The 19,306-nt window shown below is 48.0% G+C and overlaps 1 protein-coding gene across 1 annotated transcript in view; it reads left to right on the top strand.

Annotated features, from left to right (window-relative positions):
* Positions 1 to 941: 941 nt before the first annotated feature.
* LOC149345125 (uncharacterized) overlaps positions 942 to 19,306 on the top strand; it is a 108,802-nt gene continuing 90,437 nt past the window's right edge. The window contains exons 1-3 of the mRNA XM_089547373.1: positions 942 to 1,029; positions 5,676 to 5,789; positions 14,212 to 14,365. Of these exons, the coding sequence (XP_089403499.1) occupies positions 950 to 1,029; positions 5,676 to 5,789; positions 14,212 to 14,365 (348 nt within the window). The 5' untranslated portion in view covers positions 942 to 949. The remainder of the gene's footprint in view (positions 1,030 to 5,675; positions 5,790 to 14,211; positions 14,366 to 19,306) is intronic.

Genomic DNA, 19,306 nt, shown 5'->3' with positions numbered 1-19,306 from the left:
GGGCAGTGTTATGGGATTCTGCCCGCAGGATAACACTTCAAAAATAAAGTTTAAGCATATAACGCGAACCGCGCTCCGCGTGGAGCTATCTGCGCATGCTCAGATGGCCCCGAGGAGCGCACACCTGCCACTGCTCACGCGCCGCTGGATCCACGCGTAAGCTGATCTCTCTGCGCTAAAAATCTGCAATGACGGCATTCCTTTTCTTTGACGCGTCGCTCTTCATTTCAAACATCGTTACAGGGGACGGCAAAATATGGAGCGGTGGAGTTTCATTTCCGCCTTATATAAGGCGCACCGACCTAAAATTAGAAAAAAAAAAACGTGGGGATAAGTTTAATCCTTTCATCTGGGTTATGGTACTCGGCTGCTCACCCGAAAGACGATGAGTTGATCCCGGCCACGGCAGTCGCATTTCGATGGAGGCGAAATGCTAGAGTCCCGTGTTCTGTGCGATGTCAGTGCACGTTACAGAACCCCAGGTGGTCGAAATTTTCGGGGCCCTTCACTACGGCGTCCCTCATAGCCTTAGTCGCTTCGGGACGTTAAACCCTCATACACCATAAAATTAATCCTTTTAGACCCCATCCTTTGATTCTGTCGAAAAGAAAGCTTTCCAGTACAAGATAATAGCGGTGAATTTTATGCAGGGATGTGCAAACTTCCGCACAAGGTGCCATACTTGATGGAAACAGTAACAACGAAATGAAGCAACTTATGAGGTAAACAGCCCAAGGATCTTGGAAATAATTTCTATTTCCAGGGCGCACATTTTCTCGCTCACAACGGCGACTACGGCGCCGGATTTTGCGCCGAACTGGAGCCTTGATGCTATCGTGTTAAAAGCACGTTCCCCTCGGTGTCTGTTGGCTTTCTTCGTACGCAACAGCCTTATCTGTGTTGCACGGTATAGGCTGGATCATTCCACCACCTCCCGGCCACGCGCCGCATGCGCGGCTTAGGAGGAGGAAAACGATGTGTCGCCAAGCTGCCTAGCATTCGGACATCATCATTCGCCATGGGAACAGAGTGAGTGACCGCCGGACCTTTCTGCTTCTTCACAGATGGCATAAACCCTACAGCACCACCAGGGTGTTAGGGCAACCTTTTGTAGATCTTGTAACATATCTCGTTGGCCGCTCGCCAAACTTTGGCAACACCTGCCTCCCGAATGTGTTCGTTAGCACCGCGCACGAACACAACGCCCGGCAAACCCAATTCGGCGGGCGGCATTCGTTTGCTCATTCTATGTGGCCACTTCGTCTGCGACGCGCCACTAATGCAGGCCGCATTTTGGAAGTGTTTTGCCCTGAACCACCTTGCCGCCTTTTCTCATTTGGCGTAATTGTTGGCGCTGTTTTCGTCGCGCGAATGTTTCAATATTTAAATTTTTTGGATAGAGGAAAGTGTTTACTCATTAAAGGCTCAGCCGCCGTGGTGGCTCAGTGGTTATGGCGCTCGGCGGCTGACCCGAAAGACTCGGGTTCGATCCTGGCCTCGGCGGTCGAGTTTCGATGGAGGCAAAATTCTAGAGGCCCGTGTACTGTGCGATGTCAGTGCAAGGTACAGAACCCCAGGTGGTCCAAATTTCCGGAGCCCTTCACTACGGCGTCCCTCGTAGCCTGAGTCGCTTTGGGACGTTAAGCCCCCACAAACCACAAACCATCATTAAAGGCTCAAGCTTGTTATCGGTTCAGTTATCGCCCTTGATGCTGTGTGCATCAAGGGCGCCCGAACAGTTTGCCGTCCCGCTCGTCGTTTAGAGTATAAGCGTAAGAGCAAAAGGCATAGCAAAATTCTAGGACGCCTCACAGGTGGCAGTATGTCCGCACTCGCGTATCCGCCATGTATGTGGCTCCCCGGGCTGCTTGTGTGCTTCGAGCAGCGGATATGGTCTCCTTACGTGAATGCATTTGGCGGTTTGTGGAACCTCCGTCTTAACTGGACGTCGCCCTTCCCTTCTTTTGCCCATTTCAGCGGCTTCTGTTCTTAGTTCCGGGCGTAGACTAACCTTCCGCTATCCGATGCGGCATAGCGATCGCTCACCCATCGTCTGCTCCTTTTGGCGACGACTTCGTCTGCTCCAGCGGCCGCGGTTGACCACACGCGCGATTCTCGCTTTCGCTTGACTCAACCGGCCCAACGGTATGCGGCTGCCACGGCGGCAGTGAGCGTCGATAAAGCGAATGGTTGAAAGTCGTGCATTTTCTGTTCGTGAAAACAACCGGCCCAAATACACTCTCGAAAGATGCAGACGACAATTTTCATAGCGGAGCTTGAGAACCTATACACTCTAAACATGAATTAACTTAAATGAGAGTAAAAAGAGAATAAGCTGTTCTCCGGCGCACTCCCTTCTGAGGGCAGGGTGTATACATGCTGCTCAAGCCCTGGGTAGGTTCTTCATCACTGAAAATGCGGAATATACTCACGGTTGCCACAGGAAACAAATCCTCTCTTCAAACCTTGCGAAGATGTTGATCGAGGTTTCATTCTCCTCTGTTTGCTTACCTCGACACCCCCGGCTCCTCGTTAAAAGAGGCCTCCTTCCATTGCTAACTGCATCAAGTTACTGTGCTCTGCAGCAGGAATATGCCGTCTTTACAAGAGTAAGCATTCCGCTTATTTGGGGCGCTTCGTTGTCTTCACAGACAGAAAACATTTTTTAAACATCTGGTTAAAACCGATTTTTTCCTGAAAGTGAGCGTTGGTTTTTCAGTTCACAAAGCTGAAGTTGCCGCTAGAAAGTTTGGTCTGGTTTGGTTTTATGCATTTCGACGTCCCAGAGCGTCTCAAGCTATGAGCAAGTTAGTAACGGAGGGCTCCGGAAATTTCGGCCACCTGGGGTTTTTTAACGTGCACTGACATCGCACAGTACACGAGCCTGTAGCATTTCGCATCAGTTACAATGCGACTGCCGCGGCCGGGATCGAACCGGCATCTTTCGAGTCAGCAACCGAGCACCATAACCACTGAGCCACCGCTGCGGCGCAAGGAAATTTGCGGATATCTGGTGCTTATTCCATAGGGGTGCCTTCGATCAATTAGGGATCTTAAACCTGTTAACGCTTGTTTTCTTGAGTTGGATGAGTTTGAGCATAAGCTCGAACTATCAGAGCCGCTCTGTGATGCGGCACCCACGCTAACGACACCCTGATCCAAGGACCTTCGGAAAATCGAAGCTATCGTGTTGAATGTTTTCGCACTCTACAAAAAAGGCAAGTCGCGGTATTGCTAAGACGCGGAAGTTCTCCGTAGCTGGTAAAGTTATAGAATAGAAAAAAGAAGCGGAAGAGTTTCAACGTGGTTAAACTGATTAGACGTGCGAAAGCATGTGTTTAGCGTGGTTGACTTATGGTTTTGCTTTGCTGGGTCGTGGGCACGTCTGGTGTCGATAGTAATTCGATAGCAGTTGATGAAGAGGACGATGCGCAGTGCTCAGTGCGAGTGTGTGTTGCACTTTAACACCAGGCGTGATCGGCTGCGGCGATGGCAGAGTGCTTCCCGTTTGTTGAGACTTTGGCCAGCGAAGCTGATCTGCTCGGGCGGCCACGAGTTCGAATTCCAGTCGTGGCGATGTTTATTTTATTTATCCAATTATGGTTCGACCGAGATCACCCTCAAGGTCAAGCTTCTCGCAAACTCGGTGAGCCGGTTAGACCTCTTGAAGCAGGTCTTTCACACTAAAAAATCTTAATTGCTAACGATTTTTAAGGCGGAAGCCTTTAATGCCTCATCGTTGTAAGCAGGAGCTGTCGACAGAAAATGTCACGCTTTTCAGTTGGTCGAAACAATTGTCACGTCACAGTGCGCGAATTTCAAACGGGGCCAATTGTACTTTGGCTACTAACCATGCAACCAATTAAAGGGATCGTATAGTGATGCTCCAAGTAAGTTTAAATGAGTTTAGTTAATTGCTTACTTAACCAATTAGTCTAATTAACCTTTCTAGTCAGACCAGATAAATAAAACCGAGTAAGAAATTGGCCGAACTTGGGAATCGAACCCCGGTCTCCGGAGTGCGAGTCGAGCACGCTACCACTCCGCCATGCCAGCTCGATGGTTTGGAATGAACAAAGGTGCGTATAGTGAATACCGTGTCTTCGTTCACTCCCATCTTCCTCACTTCCCGTTACGGCGAGGTTTAGGTGTCCACCGAGATATGAGAGACATTCATTTCCTTTCCTCAAAAACCAATTTACCGACGAGCAAGGCGTATTTGTCCGCGTTCCAGATTGGTCCAAATTGTCGTGACATTTACCACGCGCGAATTTTGACGGGTGTCCACCGAAATATGTGAGACAGTTACTGCGCAATTTCCTTTCCTCAAATACAATTTTCGACTAGTGTCTACTGAGATATGTGAGACAGTTAATGCGTAATTTCCTTTCCTCAAATACAATTTTCATTTTCTTCACTACTGCCCCTCTTTCTTCTTTCACTCACACTTCCTCCCTTCCTGTACGGTGCGGCTCAGGTGTCCACCGAGACGACAGAGAATTACTGCGCCATTTCCTTTCCTCAAAAAGCGTTGCGTTCAAAGGGCAACGCATCGCGCCGAACGGGTGGTGGAATTCCGTGGACTCCCTGGCAGCGCTACAACACGTTGTCGCGTTCCACTCCTAAAGGCGAAGCTTAAGCGTCATTAATTGGCAGTTAATTAATGCACCAACAAAATGTGCACTGAACAATCGCGTAGCAGAATGCAGCACTCAGGCTTTCGCCTTTCACCACTTTAGCCGCTAAAGTTCCTCGTAATTTTTTTATGAAACCTAGGAAATAATGAGCAAAAAACAGGTCATTTTATGTTTAGCAGAAAAACGAACTGATATAGTAAACTGTCGTGTGCTGCAAAAAAATTACCTGAAGGAACCCATACTGCGGAATTATCTAAATAACGTGATTTTCACCCGAATTTGAGCACGAAAATTATGACTTGATTTTATCCCCCTAATTTTGTCAAAAAAAAACGCAAAATGGGGCGGTCCGCGTATGTTTAGTGACTGAAATCTACTTGGGAACTTGGGTAGCATACTCTGCCACTAAAAGGCAATGTACTAGCGGACAGCTGACACTCTTTTTATTCCAATGTAAGCTTATTCCTGCTTAGAGTGTACCAGTTAAACAGGCGCGGCGATGGCGTTATCGGAACACGAAGCTGCTCTCTTTGCACCTGCGCTGACTAGAATCTCACCCGGTACGGGAGTGCATAAGTTTTTATGCTGCCTGCCACTCTGTCGAACAGTTCGAAACACTCAGGACAGGTGATGGTACGTGTTCATCTTCAGATTCGACCTACAGGTTACCCCGATATGGTCCGAGTTTGCCCAGGACAGGTGCACAGCCTTTCCGGTTTAAAACTATTAGTTTTGCTCCTTTCCTTTTCCTTGAGCCAAAGAAGTAAATACTCACAGAACGGTCGCCACTGCAGCACTGTGTAACGAGAGATTCAGTGACAGTAGTTCGGGTGTTCTTTCCTATTTCTCTACTTCACTCGTACAGAATGTGTGACGTACTGTGTTAAGGCCTCTGAGTGGAGCGTTACCACAAGTGTTGTAGTGACGTCACTGCATGCTGCTCAGCTAGCGCGGCGCGGCCTGTTGCCAACAGCGTAGCAGGCCTGTCGTATAGTGGAGATGCGCGACTGAAGTTTGCTACCTCCCTCTGCGTGGCAGCGCTGCGCCGGACCTGCCTGCTGCCGTGATCGTGCGCGACCTCAAGCTGCGCTACAGCAGCCGCGCGCCACCCGTCATCGACGGCGCCAACCTGACCGTGCCCAAGGGCGTCATGTGAGTACACCCGCTCGGCCGATTCGCCCAGCTGCAGGGGCATCGCCGCTTGCCAGATCCTTACTGATTGGATTGGATTGGAGTAAACTTTATTTGTGCCTGCAGTTGGGCGCTCGCGCGCCCCGACGAGGGCCTACGTCGTCTACGAGGCTGCCGTTACTCCTGTACGAGGCTGCCCTGTGCGCCTGCGCGGCTTTGCTTCGATGCGCGAAGCCCCTAAGAGATCACGTATGACAACGAAGTGTATCGTGGCATTTATGTGCTTTTTGCACGCGTTATTAGAAATCGGAAATTATAATTCCGTGCATTATCAAACGCACAGCGACTGATATCTTGATAAACATTGAGAAGGCACTGGCAGCAGTTATTTTTTGTGACTCCTTTGGAGACCAACCGGCGCTTGCATGCCGGTCGCGTAGGAGGGCTTACAGTCTCGTTAAATCTCGTTAAGTCTCGTACGGTGCCCGAATGTTCTCGTTTCAGAGCCCGGATGACTGGATTTCAGTGCCCGGATGACTGGATTTCAGTGCCCGGATGACTGGAATTCAGTGCCCGGATGACTGGAATTCAGTACCCGGATGAGTAGATTTCAATGCCCGGATGAGTGGATTTCAATGCCCGGATGAGTGGATTTCAGTGCCGTTACACGCAGATGTGCTTCTTTTTTCCCGCTGCCTTTTGAGGCGAGAGCCTTTAATGGCTCACACTGTCGCCCGTTTGCAGAGGGTGTTACACCTTTGGCAGCGTGTTTACTCGGGAACTAAAAAAAGACAAGAGAAAACGAATGGTTGCTTCAGATAGAGGAGGAAAAAATGAACCTAGAAGCCACGTTTGATGACCGTAGAGTAATTAGTTAATTAATTATAGCCAAAAATGTCAAAACTGCGTCGAAATAGCGTAGACGTCGACGCAGCCGCGGGAACGGTGTGACGTCACATCCATCGGAAGTCGTCAGGAGTCACAGGGTCGAAAAAACGCCAGATTTGAGTCAAATTAGATGGAAAAATGTGTAATTAAGAGTAATTAAGACCTAAGACCCACGAAGGATGTATAATTTGGGTATCGATATAGCCATGGGAACGGTGTGACGTTACATCCACCGGAAGTCGTCACGGCATAGTGTCCTTGGCTTTCGCCTAGTCGCTTTGGGACGTTAAAAAACCAACCAACCTCAACACTTCAGTTGCCAAATGGTACTCGCAATTTTCTGCACCCCGATGTGCTGCTCCTTTTACGCATATCTCCGTGAGCTTGGAATGAAAAACTTAATTTATGATTTTGCTTCGCGTACCGCCCCCGTCTCTCTTTCGTTCGTAAACATATGCAGCGCTGCTGGTACCGTTTACAATTCAGTGCTGTTCATTTCTGGATGATGTGGAAAGCTCTTTCCCACTTTTGTTTGCCATGTAAGTCCAAGGCCTGCAACCTCAGTCTGTTAATGGAAATGCGACTGTCAGTCTTTCCGCGGGCCTCTGAGCGCTAAACTGTGAACAGTACATTTGCTAAGCTGAAGCTGGCGGTCGTTGCAAAGCGTGCAGAAGAAATTGCGAACTTGAGGCCCGAGCTCGTCTACTGGTTTCAACAAAATAAACCTTCAAGGGCCCAAGAAGAGTAAACAGTTTTTATAAAAAATAACTGCTGCCAGTGCCTTCTCAATGTTTATCAAGATATCAGTGGAGCTGTGGGTTTGATAATGCACGGAATTATAATTTCCGATTTCTAATAACGCGTGCAAAAAGCACATAAATGCCATGTTGCACTTCGTTGTCGTACGTGATCCGGGGGAGAAGCGCTGCGTTCAAAGGGCAAGGCATCGCGCCGAACGGGTGGTGGCGTTCCTCCCTTCCTTTACGGTGCGGTTCGGGTGTCCACCGAGATGGCAGAGAATTACTGCGCCATTTCCTTTCCTCAAAAATCTCTGCCTCTCCCGTAACCGAGAGTAGAGTAAGCATGAAATGTTTACGGGCCTAATGTCATCTCGGTGGACACCCGAACCGCACCGTACAGGAAGGGAGGAACGCCACCACCCGTTCAGCGCGATGCCTTGCCATTTGAACGCAAGGTTTTTTGAGGAAAGGAAATGGCGCAGTAATTCTCTGCCATCTCGGTGGACACCCGAACCGCACCGTAATGGAAGGGAGGAACGCTACCACCCGTTCGGCGCGATGCCTTGCCCTTTGAACGCAGCGCTTCTCCCCCGGGCCCCTGTGCGCCTGCGCGGCTTTGCTTCGATGCGCGAAGCCCCTAAGAGATCACGTATGACAACGAAGTGTATCGTGGCATTTATGTGCTTTTTGCACGCGTTATTAGAAATCGGAAATTATAATTCCGTGCATTATCAAACGCACAGCGACTAATATCTTGATAAACATTGAGAAGGCACTGGCAGCAGTTATTTTTTGTGACTCCTTTGGAGACCAACCGGCGCTTGCATGCCGGTCGCGTAGGAGGGCTTACAGAGTCTCGTTAAATCTCGTTAAGTCTCGTACGGTGCCCGGATGTTCACGTTTCAGAGCCCGGATGACTGGATTTCAGTGCCCGGATGACTGGATTTCAGTGCCCGGATGACTGGAATTCAGTGCCCGGATGACTGGAATTCAGTGCCCGGATGAGTAGATTTCAATGCCCGGATGAGTGGATTTCAATGCCCGGATGAGTGGATTTCAGTGCCAGGATGATGGCTCTCGGTCTCGGCGTGACGTCACCACACTGCCGACAACGGGGGCTAAAAGCATTTCATGCTTAAAAAAATATTCTCTCCATATTGCTCTTACAAAACAGAGGCGAGCAGATATTGAGCGCCGGCTGAGAGTCGTTCACTGGCGCCCTATTTCCGTTCACATGGCTTCCTAGCAGTGGCTTCAACCATTTCCATCGCAAATCTGGGGCTTCTGGGAACATATACTGACATGAAAGTTTGTAACCTAGCTTCGTGTTGCAGTGAGCAGAGAGCGCGTATTCGGTGGGTCGCGAATTGGCGACACTGTGCGTTAGAGGCTTTATACAGGAAGATTTCACTCACTGAGGTGCTAAATTAAGGTAATTAAGCTTCGGGCCGTTCATACCAGTGACGTTTCATGCCACAACCAAAAAGACTCATAGTTAGCCCTAGAGTACCTGTTCTGGACACTTTTTCTGCATCGTTCTGCAGGATCCCTGGTTTTTGACATGATTTGCTTTTAAGTATAATTTTCAGTTTTCATTGCGGTTTATCCAGATTAATGAGCGTCAAAGTGAAGGAATCTGCCAAGCACTACTCGTTGCACGTGTTGATGCTGTCCTTTTCGCGCTCCGCCACGTATTGGAGTCGCCGTCAAAAGCTGGCAGCCATCGTCACCTGAAGCTAAAGTTAAAAGTTTTTTTTTAAAATCAGTTTTCAAGCTGTAATGAATCAGAATGCTTTCCTTAATAAAAGGTAACAAAAAAGGGTACGAAACTTGCTTGCCTCAACTCGCATCTCGTATATGAATGTTATAATTCACGCTAGTGTCACCACAAGATACCAGATTGACTCTCAAATTTGTGGAGTGGTAGTAACGATTGACACCTTAAAATTAAAGTTGGAATATTGGTAGGGGCTGGGTATTTCGGCGTTTATTTCTTGAAAATTCGGCTGACTTTAGCGGTGTTGATTTCAGAATGCATTCTGGGACTTTTTGGGCGACTGTTGTTTCCGGAGGAAGCATTACAGAATTTTCGGGAGTGATAAATGGGCGGTTTTCTGCACTTGAAAGTTACGAATGGTTTGCCTTGGGTGGTTTGTTCGCAAGAGTAGATAATGGCGCTAGAAATTAAGACAAAAAAGTCGTGTTAGGATAGTGGTTACTATATGAAATACCATCGCCGGAAAAAGTAATTGCGTGAAGATGAGTGGTCAGGCCGTAAAATAAAATCTTCGATTAATGTTTATTTCTACAAGCTGGAGTGCCCCGCAGTAGCCCAAATAAATATAAAAAACAAGCGAAAACAACAAGCGAGCCACACACACACACTTGACTCCTTCAGGCAAGTGTATACCAGGCGTTCCTTTCTAGGAGCCTTCATATCAGAAGAACTTTATCTGGTAGTGATTAATGCACGTGTACTTGGTTGCTTATGCCGCACTTTTCACTCCTGAAGGCACGGAAAGAATTATGAGAAGTGCAAACGCTTAGTAAGAAAAAAGTTTCGGATTTTAAAGAAGGAAAAAGTGAAAAAGAAGGAGCCAGAAGGTATATAATCAGTGTCCTTACATGCCATGCGGAAAGTCCTAACGACAAGTAACTCCCCTGGTAAGGTTACAACAGTCTGTGAGCAGAAAGCACTACACTACGAAGCTTGACGAGGTAGGGGACACGGCGTTTGCCGAAAGTATAGGAGCAGTGCCTGAAAACGTTCACCTGCTGCTCTGCACTGCTTACTCACCGTGCTCGTGGCTTCCGCACTTGGTCAATTCTCTCTTTTGAGCGCTTGTAACTCACTCTAATAGCCAGCTCCATACAGTGGACATACTGACCTTTTTCGATGGAATTTGAAGGCCTCGCCTCCTAGTGAACGGGGTCCGCGAGCCTTGGTCTCGCCCGACGAGTGACGCAGCCACACTCAGCATGAAAGACGCCGGTTCATTCCGGACCACACCAACGCTTTCAAAGGGGCACAACACAGAACGTAGCGGCGGAGAAAAGCATCCGGTCTAGGCTCTCGAGAGCGCAGTGCTCGGACTATGTTGCAAAACGGGCGCGAAGACCTGACCGCGACCAAGACAAACACCCTGAGGTGCGAATGGGACGAAGCGGCGCAGATAAAAAGGGGGGGGGGGGGGGGGGGAGTAGCAGCCACTCGCGCCAAACAGCCATTCTCCACCTATGGAGACACCGCTTCCACCTTCTGCCCCGCCGTCCACCTATAGACCTTTCCAAAAAGGGCTCCCTGGGCGCTGCCATATTGTTCCCTGGACTGCAGTGGGCACCTCGCGCTAGCACGGTGGAAGCGGCGAAATCCCTCCTCTCTGGACTGCTGGAAACCGGTTCCGCCGCCGGAAACAATATGGCAGCGCCCAGGTTGGAAAGGTGTATATAATACATCCTGACGGGTCGCTCTGGCTGCCGACAGCGTGGCCGCATAGCGCTGCTTTCGCCGTCAAGTATGCAGGGATTACGTGCTACACATCTCGCGAGCAACAGTTCTGCCACACACGCGCAGTTGCGCTGCACCCGTACACGCACTGTGACCATGCATGACTGGAAGACAGCGCGCGAAGATAAATAATAGCCGCACAAATTTGAGAGAATGAATTCAGTGTGCGCTTATCTTTTTCGTTTTAGGTTTAAACCGGAAATAGCGCATATGTAACTCAAAATAACCTCTACGCAGTCAAAATGCGATGAAGATGCCCGTAACAAGTACTGCATATCGCTCATGCGGCGGCCCTGAGAGAAACCCGCCGCCGGAGACAGTACTCGATTTGCTTTCAGCGCAAAGACGCGCCTAAAAGCGCGATATCTAGGAGAGCACGAAAGCAACGGGACCACACCTTTTTAGTTTTATTGCCAACGTAAACGGCCGCAGCGTGAACTCTGTAGTACATTATCGTTAGAAAATCCAACAAGGAAGCGGCGGCTACATATGCGCGCTGTCGGAGAGAAGACGGCAGTGCCAGCATTATCTCGGAATCTTTTATGCGTAGCATATTGCAATCACTCAGTTCAGCCCTTGGGCGCGGCCGGGCAGCCACCAAACCACGTGACGTGACGTCACGACAGCCGGAGGAAAAGCTGGGCTCCAACTCGCGCGGTCGCGCGCGGCCGCAGCCACCACCTGACTCCCGCTCCTCCCGCTAGGGGCGCTGCGCCGGCGCGTGACGCGCAGCTACAAACGCGCTAGAACGCAGCTAGAACGCGCAGCTACAAAAAGAAATTTAACGAAGAAGATGACACATGTGCAGTGTGTGGTAGATCTGTGGAAACAATTGAACACCTCATAATCAAATGTGATGGTATCCATCCGGATGTCGATGCAGGCACAGTCACTCTTTCTGAGGCCCTAGGGTTTAAAGATAACAATGGTCATGTAAATAAATCTGCAGTGGAAGTCAGCAAAAAGCGATTGGAGGATTGGTGGCTGAAAAGCAGAGATGTGGCATAAGGTTAGAATAGTAGGAAACCGTAGGCAAAGTTGATGGAGAATCTTAATGAGAATTGCCAACACAGTAAACAAAAAAATAATAAATAAAGAAAAGCTGAGCATGGTGGCAATTGCCACCACCCCGTTTCAAAGGGGGCGCTCCTATCCATCCATCCACGTCTTGCCGAGAAAATCGAGTGCCGCCAAGCAATACCTCGCCCTAAAAAAAAAAGACCGCGCAATATGCAACGCCTTCTTGGCTTAACCACGCTAAGCCTGGGCATCTTTTAAGCATGAAATGCTTTTAGCCCCCGTTCTCGGCAGTGTGGTGACGTCACGCCGAGACCGAGAGCCATCATCCGGGCACTGAAATCCACTCATCCGGGCACTGAAATCCACTCCAACAAAACTTGGGTAGGGCCTAGTTGGTACATGACGTTGTGAAGGTAAAGGATGCGCAATCAAAGGACGAACCACGAAGAAAGACACAGGGACACACACAAGCGCTTGTGTGTGTCCCTGTGTCTTTCTTCGTGGTTCGTCCTTTGATTGCGCATCCTTTACCTTCACAATGAAATCCACTCATCCGGGCACTGAATTCCAGTCATCCGGGCACTGAATTCCAGTCATCCGGGCACTGAAATCCACTCATCCGGGCACTGAATTCCAGTCATCCGGGCACTGAAATCCACTCATACGGGCACTGAATTCCAGTCATCCGGGCTCTAAAACGAGAACATCCGGGCACCGTACGAGACTTAACGAGATTTGTTGTTGTTGTTGTGACTGAGAGAAGGATGAAGAGGAAATTGCACGGGCCTGCTACTGGCTCGAGCTAAGCCACCACCGCTGCCACGTGCAGATAGAGGAGAGTTAAAAGATCAGAGGAAAGAGAAAAAAGGAAAGAAAAGACGCGCGTCGCAGCAACAACTGCGTCCGCCGGAGCGGACGCTGCTCAAAAAGAAGCGGCCGAAGCCGCGCTCGCCGAAGCGAGTACAGATACTCCCGTTTACTTAACGAGATTTTAACGAGACTCTGTAAGCCCTCCTACGCGACCGGCATGCAAGCGCCGGTTGGTCTCCAAACGAGACAAAAAATAACTGCTGCCAGTGCCTTCTCAATGTTTATCAAGATATCAGTGGAGCTGTGGGTTTGATAATGCACGGAATTATAATTTCCGATTTCTAATAACGCGTGCAAAAAGCACATAAATGCCATGTTACACTTCGTTGTCATACGTGATCCGGGGGAGAAGCGCTGAGTTCAAAGGGCAAGGCGCCGCCGCGGTGGCTCAGTGGCTATGGTGCTCGGCTGCTGGCCCGAAAGACGCGGGTTCGATCCCGGCCGCGGCGGTTGAATTTCTTTGGAGGAGAAATTCGAGGCCCGTGTACTGTGCGATGTCAGTGCACGTTAAAGAACCCCAGGTGGTCGAAATTTCCGGAGCCCTCCACTACGGCGTCTCTCATAGCCTCAGTCGCTTTGGGACGTTAAACCCCATAAACCAACCAACCAAAGGGCAAGGCATCGCGCCGAACGGGTGGTGGCGTTCCTCCCTTCCTTTACGGTGCGTTCGGGTGTCCACCGAGATGGCAGAGAATTACTGCGCGCCATTTCCTTTCCTCAAAAAACCTTGCGTTCAAATGGCAAGGCATCCCGCTGAACGGGTGGTGGCGTTCCTCCCTTCCTTTACGGTGCGTTCGGGTGTCCACCGAGATGGCAGAGAATTACTGCGCGCCATTTCCTTTCCTCAAAAAACCTTGCGTTCAAATGGCAAGGCATCCCGCTGAACGGGTGGTGGCGTTCCTCCCTTCCTGTACGGTGCGGTTCGGGTGTCCACCGAGATGACATTAGGACCGTAAACATTTCATGCTTACTCTACTCTCGTTTACGGGAGAGGCAGAGATTTTTTTTTTCGCGGCTCTCTGCAAAGGGGGGGGGGGGGGGATGGGCACGTTAAAACCTTCGCCGAACATTAGTGGTAGCAGCTGCCGTATATGGCTAGGTGACCGCACAGGAACTGACAGCAGCGTTCCCTTTCTTTCTTATGAGTCTTTGGAGCCGGGTTCGCGTCTTGCCGTGATCTCCGTCTTCAGCCGAAAACATGCCCTGCCGAAAAAATCCCCCTGATTTCCCCGCTACTTCCCCAAACTCCCCGAGAACTAATCACACTTATCTTCTCCCCATTCCCCAAATTCCCCAAGAACGGAAAGGATCCCGCATTTGAACATATGGCTCGTTCATATACCTGCTTTTTTTTCGTTAAAAAATGCATAACCAACTAGCCCCGCAACGTGTTTTACTAAGTCATATACCTGCGCAGCTACGGGTTGCTGGGCGCCAGCGGCTGCGGCAAGACGAGTCTGCTCAAGTGCCTGGTGGGCCTCTCCAAGCCGAACTCCGGCTCGGTGCTCATCTTCGGCGAGGAGCTGCACAAGGGCCTCGTGCCGGGACCCGCCGTCGGATTCATGCCGCAGGTGCGCTGCCCCGGAACTTAGGGGTCTTTGTTTCATGGCTTAAAGGAAAACTGTATAGGTTTTAGAAGTCAACGAGCTTAAGAGGGTCGAATGTGTGAAACTTGCAGGTAAAGCACGTGAAGTCTTTTTGGGCTAGCGCTTGAAATAGGGAATTAATCGCCGATTAAATCCCGAATGCTTTTCAAGCTTCTCCGCAGCGCACAACGCCAAGTGGGGGGCGCATGTTGACGTCATCGAAGGTATCGGTACATTTAAAGCGCACAAACGCCTGCTTTGAAGGAAAAAAACCAACGTCACAGAAGGCAAACCCTGCCGAGAGTTGTTTGGCAGTGTCTAACGAGTCAGGGCAGGGTGTGGTTGACGACAGCGGTAATTTGAGATCATACTTTCCGTGACGTCACGCTGAATTTCTCTGCACTCCTCCGGTGGTTCAATCTATATTTGTACTCCCACCCCTTATGTAATACCCCCAAAGTGGGGTCTTTAAGGTAATAAAGTGAAGTGAAGCGCAAAATTCAATCGTCGATTACGTCAATATTTTAAATGCTAGTGTAAAAACACTTGACAGACAGACCGACAGATTTATTTGACATCATATGTACACAATGTCGGGAACATGGGCAAAAAGCCGGAAAAAGCGCGGCTTGACAGGGCCCATGTTCCCTATTAATAAAGGCTACTTATGTTATGAATTCTGGTAACAAACACAATTTGACAACAACAACGATTAGGAAATGGTACAAAGATCACCTTTAAAAAACATAGTTTAGTATTCAATTGGACATAGCAGTATGAGGTAGCAATGAGGGTTATTAAGAAAGTCAATTTGGAATACAAGTGATTAAGATATGTTATAATAATAATGCTTATTAATCGTTTACTATACAAATCAACATAGCAATATGAAGTAGCAACCAAAAATGCAAGACAGAATTTGGAAAATACAAAACTATCACAAATTATCACAGTTCAAATCAAACAGTATGAAAAAGTTTACCACACAGACATTTATCGCTGGACACAAATGATCATGTAATATTGCCGAGTGAGTTGAGTAATGATGGCAGTCTGTAACTTAGTGCCTGGGTTCCGTAGTTCGTTCGTGTTTTTTGGAATGTACCATGTTTTGTTATGCCGGGTATCGTAAACGTTAGTATTTCTTGTGAGGTCATATAGCACTTGAAATAAATTGTTAGCCTGTTTTTTGCTTCCTATAAATCGCCTAAGGAGTAAGTCATTGTATATGGAATTCATGGTGGCTATGGAAAGTCTGTTAAAAAGTGGTTCTGTGTGAGCGAGGCGCGGTGCGTTAGCAATTGCACGGACAGCTTTCTTTTGTAATAATAACAGCCTAGTAATGTTAGTTGCGTTGGTGGTACCCCGGACCAAGTGGCAATAGTTAATATGCGATAAAACTAGTGAATTATATATTAGCACCTTAATGGCCCGTAGTAAGAAAGAGCGTAATCTTGTTAATATGCCAACACCTTTCGCAAGTTTTTTAAGAATGAGTTGGACGAGATTATTCCATGTTAGGTGTGCGTCAAATATAATTCCAAGACTTTTTTGTGTACGGAACAAGTTCAATGGTCGATGTACCTATAACGAGGTCACTGTTAATGAAGGTGTTTTATTTTTCGCTTGAAATAACACGGCCTTAGTTTTAGTGTTATTAATAGAAAGTGAGTTGAATGTGCTCCATTCGTGTAATTTACTTAGGAAATTATTGCAGCGTGGCACAAGACCATTAGGATCGGAGGAAGTAAAAAACAGGCTGGCATCGTCAGCATATACAATGAATTTCGCAGTATTATCAATGTTTGTGATGTCGTTAATGTACAGATTAAACAGTGCGGGCCCAAGAATACTTCCTTGTGGTATCCCGGAATTAATTTCCATGATGTCAGAGTGGTAAGTGTTGATGATAACCCGCTGGCTGCGATGCTGTAGGTATGATCTCAGTAGATCTAGAAATACTCCTCTAAACCCATAAAGCTCAAGTTTCTTTAATAATGTTTTATGATTAATGCTATTGAATGCTTTTGAAAAGTCAACAAAAATACCTAGAGTTAAAAGTTCGTTTTCTATTGCCTTCAAAATTAGTTCTTTTTGGGTTAAAACTGCCAACTCTGCTGAACGACCCTTGCGGAATCCAAATTGAGAATTCGTCAGTATGTTATGTTTATCACAAAATGTAGTCATCCTGTCATTAATTAACTTTTCTATGCCTTTTGAGAATACTGGAAGGATACATATTGGTCTGTAGTTGGTCTGTACTTGGTATGCTTTACCTACAGCCTATGTACATTTGAATCCTTGAATATCGCGAAATTCTCAAAAACGTTCTGCAGCTGCCCTTTAAGTGTCTGGTGCAGTCTTGTGTCTGTGTAATTCTTTTCATGTCTTCTCAGTGAGAATACTATATAGACATAGACCGTACTTGGTGTATAGTCCGCAGGTCCACATTTGGGCTCAAAAGTTTTTGCTCGATAGTCCGCACCCGGTTCGCACCGCTGGGACGAATTTGTGCCTAAATAGGTTTTAGGTTCCTCGCAAGCAGTATATAAACGGTACCAGTCTTATAGTCCCGTCTGCGAGTGCCAGTCTTCTGGCTATTTTTGGCCCACTGTCGTGCGTTTTGGAATACTAAGACGATTCCTTTTCGTAAACTTGGCCAACACAACACGCTACCCTTGAGTTCCAGGCTATCTTCTTCAAAAGCCATTGTATACGGACGGTCAGTCTTATTTTCACATTCGATACCGTATCTATACTGCCTACCACGGCTGTACTCCCTGAAAGCTATGCAGGCTTCTTTGGCGCTGGCAATTCAACTTAAAAAATGAAAATCTGTACTCATAGATTGTCCGCACCAAGCAACATTTCAGCTTTTAAACATGCATAGTCCGCTGTCTGTGTAGTCCGGAAAATACGGTATTTTCAATCAGTAACGCCCTACAGCATCAACTATATTAAGCAAGTCGATTGCACATTGACTTGTCTATCTATCCGTGATTATTTTTCGACTGGCCGAAAGACCGTGGACTTTATTTATTTACACACTTTACGTGCCTACAAACAGCATCCGTGTCTAGTCAGTGATGCACTATTATACAGCCAATAAAAAAAGGGCTTGTTTTCTCTACTCTCCATTTCGCCATGTTTCGTGCGCTGTTCTGAATCATGGATTAACTAGGGCGTGAAAGAGACTTGGACGCTAGCGTTGCCACAAGCAAATAGAGAGTTAGAATACACCGCGCGCAGCACAGCGCAGCGCCAGTGAACACGCTATGAAAGCTTCTCCGCACTTGGAAGGTATGGCTCTCGCTATCCAATGTTTCAAGTACAACAAATCTCCTTGGGATGCCGTGCGTGCCTGTCTTTGAACCGTCATTATTGTAGGTGGTATCTAAAAGGACCCGTAGCTGGCACAGCTCAATATGACGACATCGTGGCCTAAACAAAAAAATGAAAACGAGAATTTTTCGCCTTCGTTTAAGCAGCTCCTTGTGGGCTTGTGCAGGTCTTGGCGGAGGGCCAGGACAGTCTGACAGCGGAAAGAATAAATTTCTGGACAAAGAAAACTGAAAAGTTAGCCTTAAGTTCGACTGGCAGTGATTCTTCCTCGAACTGAAAACGCTGGCGCCTGTATTAGATTTAGTTCAATATCACTGACAGCACCGCACGGATTCTTCCTTCAACCCAATCTGTAAAACAAAAGTCAGGTTCCGGAGCTCGGACTCTAGAATGGAAGCATAAGACAGTACCAGCATCGTCTGCGATGATTTCATCGTGCGGTGTTTACAGCTATTTACCTCATCACCTCATAAGCTGCCTAAAACAATATGACGGAACGAGGGCTCAATGTTGGCTTCTTTAAAGAGGGTAAGGGAACCATATAGCTTTTTGATATCGTTTTGCCGCAGGCAACGGGTCATTACGCCTGAAAGCTCCTCGGCCGCGTGAAGAGTATCGCCACAACATTGCATAGTAGCAGCTGGTGACTCTCCTCTGTCCTTGCTCGAGTGGGGACAGAGGACTGGTAGCCGTGTGTACCATGCCACAGATGACTCCCCTTGTGATCATATGCACGTCGCTATGGTCGCACGTTTACTCTCATTATTACGAAAGGCTAGTACCCTCGGTGGCTTTCAACAGCCTTAACCTAAACTCCCGCCATTTCGGTAAGTGTTTTTGATATCAAACATAAGAATAGTTTTTCAGAGAAGTTCTGCAGTGTTTTTCATCCACCTCTCGCTTGCCAACTGGAGTAGCCTTATCTTTCCATGGCTTGAGATACAAAAACAGGCCGCTTGGTTGGACGGCTGTCTGCAGCGGGTTGACAGCAGTCTACTGCGATGTCTCTTGATCTTTCACCTCGTTCAGTTGCCGATCACAGTTACATTAAAGCCATTTTGTATGCAATCTGAACGTCCGATTGTTTTTAGTTCACAGCTGATCGATTTGGTTCACCGTGGCCAGAGTGAAATCGAGGCAGGAAAAATTACCGACGATTACGTTACTTCCTAATGCGAAATTTGAGCGCAGCAAATAAGCTGTTTCACCTTTTCGATAGATTGAGGCAAAGAAATCGAGCAACACATGTATGCGCTATCACAGAATTTCAAGCATGAAATGCTTTTAGCTCCCGTTGTCGGCAGTGTGGTGACGTCACGCCGAGACCGAGAGCCAACATCCGGGCACTGAATTCCAGTCATCCGGGCTCTAAAACGAGAACATCCGGGCACCGTACGAGACTTAACGAGATTTAACGAGACTCTCTAAGCCCTCCTACGCGACCGGCATGCAAGCGCCGGTTGGTCTCCAAACGAGACAAAAAATAACTGCTGCCAGTGCCTTCTCAATGTTTATCAAGATATCAGTGGAGCTGTGGGTTTGATAATGCACGGAATTATAATTTCCGATTTCTAATAACGCGTG

Source organism: Amblyomma mixtum, chromosome 5 (genome assembly GCF_055824585.1).
Source record: "Amblyomma mixtum isolate Tamu chromosome 5, ASM5582458v1, whole genome shotgun sequence".
NCBI classification, from domain to species: Eukaryota; Metazoa; Arthropoda; class Arachnida; order Ixodida; family Ixodidae; genus Amblyomma; species Amblyomma mixtum.
The sequence above is the reverse complement of the archived record's forward strand: the minus strand, read 5'-3'. Positions and strand labels throughout refer to the sequence as shown.